Source organism: Desmodus rotundus, chromosome 9 (genome assembly GCF_022682495.2).
Source record: "Desmodus rotundus isolate HL8 chromosome 9, HLdesRot8A.1, whole genome shotgun sequence".
NCBI lineage: Eukaryota > Metazoa > Chordata > Mammalia > Chiroptera > Phyllostomidae > Desmodus > Desmodus rotundus.
Genome location: NC_071395.1, coordinates 20,404,981 through 20,408,978, shown reverse-complemented (window position 1 = coordinate 20,408,978; position 3,998 = coordinate 20,404,981). Strand labels below are relative to the sequence as shown.

At 52.6% G+C, this 3,998-nt stretch overlaps 1 protein-coding gene across 2 annotated transcripts in view; it reads right to left on the bottom strand.

Moving 5' to 3' along the window:
• TMEM131L (transmembrane 131 like) overlaps positions 1-3,445 on the bottom strand; it is a 138,654-nt gene extending 135,209 nt beyond the window's left edge. For both annotated transcript variants that reach the window (XM_053910879.1, XM_053910880.1), the window contains exons 1-2: positions 3,267-3,445; positions 2,495-2,565 (exon numbers count right to left, since the gene is read on the bottom strand). In XM_053910879.1, the coding sequence (XP_053766854.1) occupies positions 2,495-2,565; positions 3,267-3,390 (195 nt within the window). In that variant the 5' untranslated portion in view covers positions 3,391-3,445. The remainder of the gene's footprint in view (positions 1-2,494; positions 2,566-3,266) is intronic.
• Positions 3,446-3,998: the final 553 nt, after the last annotated feature.

The window sequence follows — 3,998 nt, the reverse complement described above, 5'->3', positions numbered from 1 at the left end:
GGGCGGGGAGGGCGTCCAATCAACAGGAAACATTTCCAAAATAAATAATTAGTGTTGTCAAATGTTAGTATTCGATTTTTCAATGCCACATCTTCTAATGCTCCTATTTCAACTCTAATTGGAAAATCTTAGCTTCGGAAGCCATCTGTAAGTCTTCCCAAATGAAAGGAACCCAACCTACAAGCTAATTAAGCAGAAAACCCTCAAACTTAAATAACACTTATAAATATTCTCTTTCCGCCAGACTCCATGACACACATGAGGAGAACTTTTCTGAAAGACAGTCAAAGTACTTTAAAAAGAATTCGCTAAAAAGAACTTTCTTCAGAACTCTCCGCAGTTTTTACACACAGGTAACATATGTGCACACTGTGTGTGCATAGGTAGGTAGATACAATGCATATGATGGTATGCAGTTAGGACAGATGGCTATAGGCAGATCTATACCTATCCTCACCCCCGCCCCAGGTACAGGCAGAGTGAGCGTCTCTAAAAGATACTCATATAGGCAGAGATAAAGTATTTAGGAAATTACTTTGAATACCAGTTTCACTTTCATTACAGCTTTGATTAAAACAGCTTAGTTATAAATGCTTCTGTAGTGAACATTACAGAAAGACAGATTCAAAGTCCAACATTTTTACCAAAACAAACCATATTATACATATAAACAGAACTAGAAATTAAGAATTTCATAAAATAATGTCTAAGCCTGTAATAAAAGCGTTTCATAGGCCTGACATTTCCATCTCTGAGCAGAGTGAATACATCTTCAACTAATGCTGTAATAAATCAGTCTGTAATTCACTTTCCTTCAGCTCGGGTTGGCTGCCAGCTCTAACCAGTAAGAGATAGAGGCTACAAGGAGTGTAAATGCACACACACAGAGATGCACACCAGGGCTTCTCCACCAGGGCAACTTTGCTGCCCAGGGGCATTTGGCACTGTCTGGAGACGTGTTTTAGCTGTCACAACTGAGGGGAAGAGAGGGAGAAGTGAGTGCCACTGGCATCTGGCGGAAAGAGGCAGAGATGCTCTGGCTGATTGACATTGTACAGGGCCCAGGACAGCCCCCCCCCCACCAGCAAAGAATTCTCCAGCCCCAAAAGTCACAAATGCTGCTCCTGAACAACTCTGATATAGACAATTAGAACTGGATTTCTTAATAGTAAATACTTGAAGGGTTAGGTGTGGTTCTCTCGGTAGGATTATAAACCATGTCTATTCTGTTCATTTTATCTTTCTGTATGTTCTAAACCTTCAACAACACACATCTGTTACTTATAATCAGGGAACGACTCCATTTGGGAATAAACTTTTAAGAGAAGGGCAGACTATTTGCTTCCCATCCTGCTGGGGCTTTTTCTCAAAGGACTGGTCTTATTCAGCCTGCTGGCCTCAGAGAAGGTCCAGGAAATTTTTCCTCTAAAAAATCACCTCTCCGCCTTGAAGCTGTTATTCATTAGCCCTGGTTAAAATGAATATTCCAAATATCTCAAAACCAGCACTCCAACTGCTTCACATAGGAAGGAGAAAACTGAAATGTAACACTGCACAGCCTCTCCAGTGAAGTTATAGCTAGACATCCTGTTTTTCTAAACAGCCACGAGAGACAGCATAGAATTAAGTGCTGTCACCGATGTGGCAGTAATGAACATCTCAAAAATTACGGCCCACAAGCTGAATATTCCCTTAGAATTCAAACCGCTTCTCCCCCAGGGGAAGAAATGCATTTGGAGTCACTGCTGTCAATGCTGAAAAACAGTCAACAATATTTTATTTAAATGTGTACAACTGCAGTCAATGAGGATTTCTCCTAAAAGTCAACCCTTAAACACAAGCGCTTTGCAGTGCTGGGTCTATAGCAGCAGTAAACCCTATATGATGGCACAGATTCCAATAAAATGCTAGTAATTATTTCTCCAAATGTAATCATTGTATCATATTGGGGGGTGGGAGCCCAAACAGGAAATTGAAGTTCTTTAGAGGGTGTATTCTAACTCTAATTTAAGACACTTGGAAAAAATCCAAAATGACAATTCTTTAAAGTCACATCTTCAACCCAAAGCAACTTGATGCTAATGGCAAGTACCGCTCACTCACACTTCTGAAATCAACATCCTTGCTGTCCTCAGGCACACAGCGCAGGCTCACTAACGGAACAGGGCACGCGGCCCTCGCCCACCCAAGACCACAGCTGGCCTAGGGGCCCGCCCTTCCCCTCCACACAGCAGTCTCTGGCCAAGGCTCTGCTGAGGTGGCCTAGGTCCCACCTCCTGAACTTGGGGCAGGCGTGACTCACGCCCTGTCACATGGCGCAGGAGGAGGCTGAGAAGGCCACCGTTGCCAGGTGTTCGGGCTTGGCCCGACCGTTTATTTGCCTTGCAAAGTGGCCCGAGTGCCTGTGCCACTGGGGGGCTGGCGGCCTCCTGGCCTCCTGCTCCCCATCCCCGTTCGCACGCCCATCCCCGCTCTGTCACCTGGTCGTCCTCACCTGAGTGGGCAAGAGGAGTTCCCCTTCTTCAGCCTGCCACAGCTCCACCACGTTGGGCAAGGGCTCAATCGCTGTACGAACACCAAAATATACACCGCGTTTTTAATGCACGGAAAAGAAACGCTTCCTGTTTCCCTATCGTCCCCTTTGCACCCGCCTCACCAAAACAAGTCCCCCTTTCCTTCTAGAAGCGAAGCCACCCAAAAAGCCAGCCGAGGATACGAACACAATGGACGGGTGTATGCCCGCGGCCCCGGTGACAGAGAGGCGAGAGCATGCAGGGTCGGGGAGTCTCGTGCTGGGGGACTGATCCGAAGAGCCCACTTCGTGGGCCGCTCTGCGCTCGGATCCCGCAGCATCTGGGGCGGGCATCTGCAGGATGGGTCCTGGGCAGCCAGACTCGGGGAACAAAGCTGCAGGAAGCCGGGCCGCGGCGGGGCCCTAGCGCGCGCCACACAAAGCGGGGGCTGCGCCGGGGGTGCCAGGGGGGCAGCTCACAAAGACTCCGGGGCGCGCACGGCTAGCGGTCCGCGCCGGGGTCCCTGAGCCCCGCGACGTCCCAGCTTTCTGTTTGCTTGGGGGCGGGGGGCGCGGGAGGGAACGCTGCGGTTAGAAAATGTTATCAGCCGAGAACTGCAATCGCTTTCCTTCCTCCTCCTGTCCCTTTCCCTTTCCTCCCCTTGCCCTGTAATAGATTTCAGCAGTTCCCTAAAAGAAAGGGGGGGGGGGGCAGGGTGAAGAGGGAAAGCCAGCGGAGCGGCGCAAGGCTGACCTTGTCCCTGCGCCCCTCCCGGGCGACAGCAGGGCAGGAGGACCTGGAAGACGCCTAGCAGGAGGTTCACGGCCGCGGCGGTGCGGCTGTAGCAGCCGGGCTGCGGGCGTCGGAGCCCCGCCATGCTGCTGCTCGCTCTCCTCTCGGTGCTCGCCGCGCTCGCCGCTCGCTCGCTGGCGCCTGGGCTGCCTCGCCCGGGGCCCGCCCCCGCCGCCCGCCGGGGCCCGCCCCGCTGCCCCCGCCCCGCCCCCGCCGCAGCAGCTGCTGCAGCAGCTCCTGCCCCGGGCGCGCCGCTCGCCCTGCGCGCGTGTGTGCCACAGATAGGGGGGGCTGGGGGGTGGGGGACGGAACGCCGCGGGGTGCGGGGAACGTGGACAATGAGAACGCCTCGGCTGCCGGCGCCCCACCCCTGCACGGAGCGCAGGGCTGCGAGTCTGCCCAAATCTACCGGCTGCAAGCAATTTATGCGGCTGTGACTTAGAGCTGTCGGGAGGGACTACCAAGCCACTGTCGCCAAGTGTGATTTCAACAACTTTCGGAGGGGGGGATGGAGGTCCGCTTTGTTTGGACACAGGGGCCACAGGGGCCACAGTTGGGTTGTTACCCATCCGCAGGGGAGCGGCGATGGGTGGTGGGAGTGAGGAGTCGCCCAGCGAGAGGCCTGAGACAGGATATTAGTGGAAATAATGCAGTGGTTGTCAGGAAACGCGAGTGCAGCCACATGGCTACTGC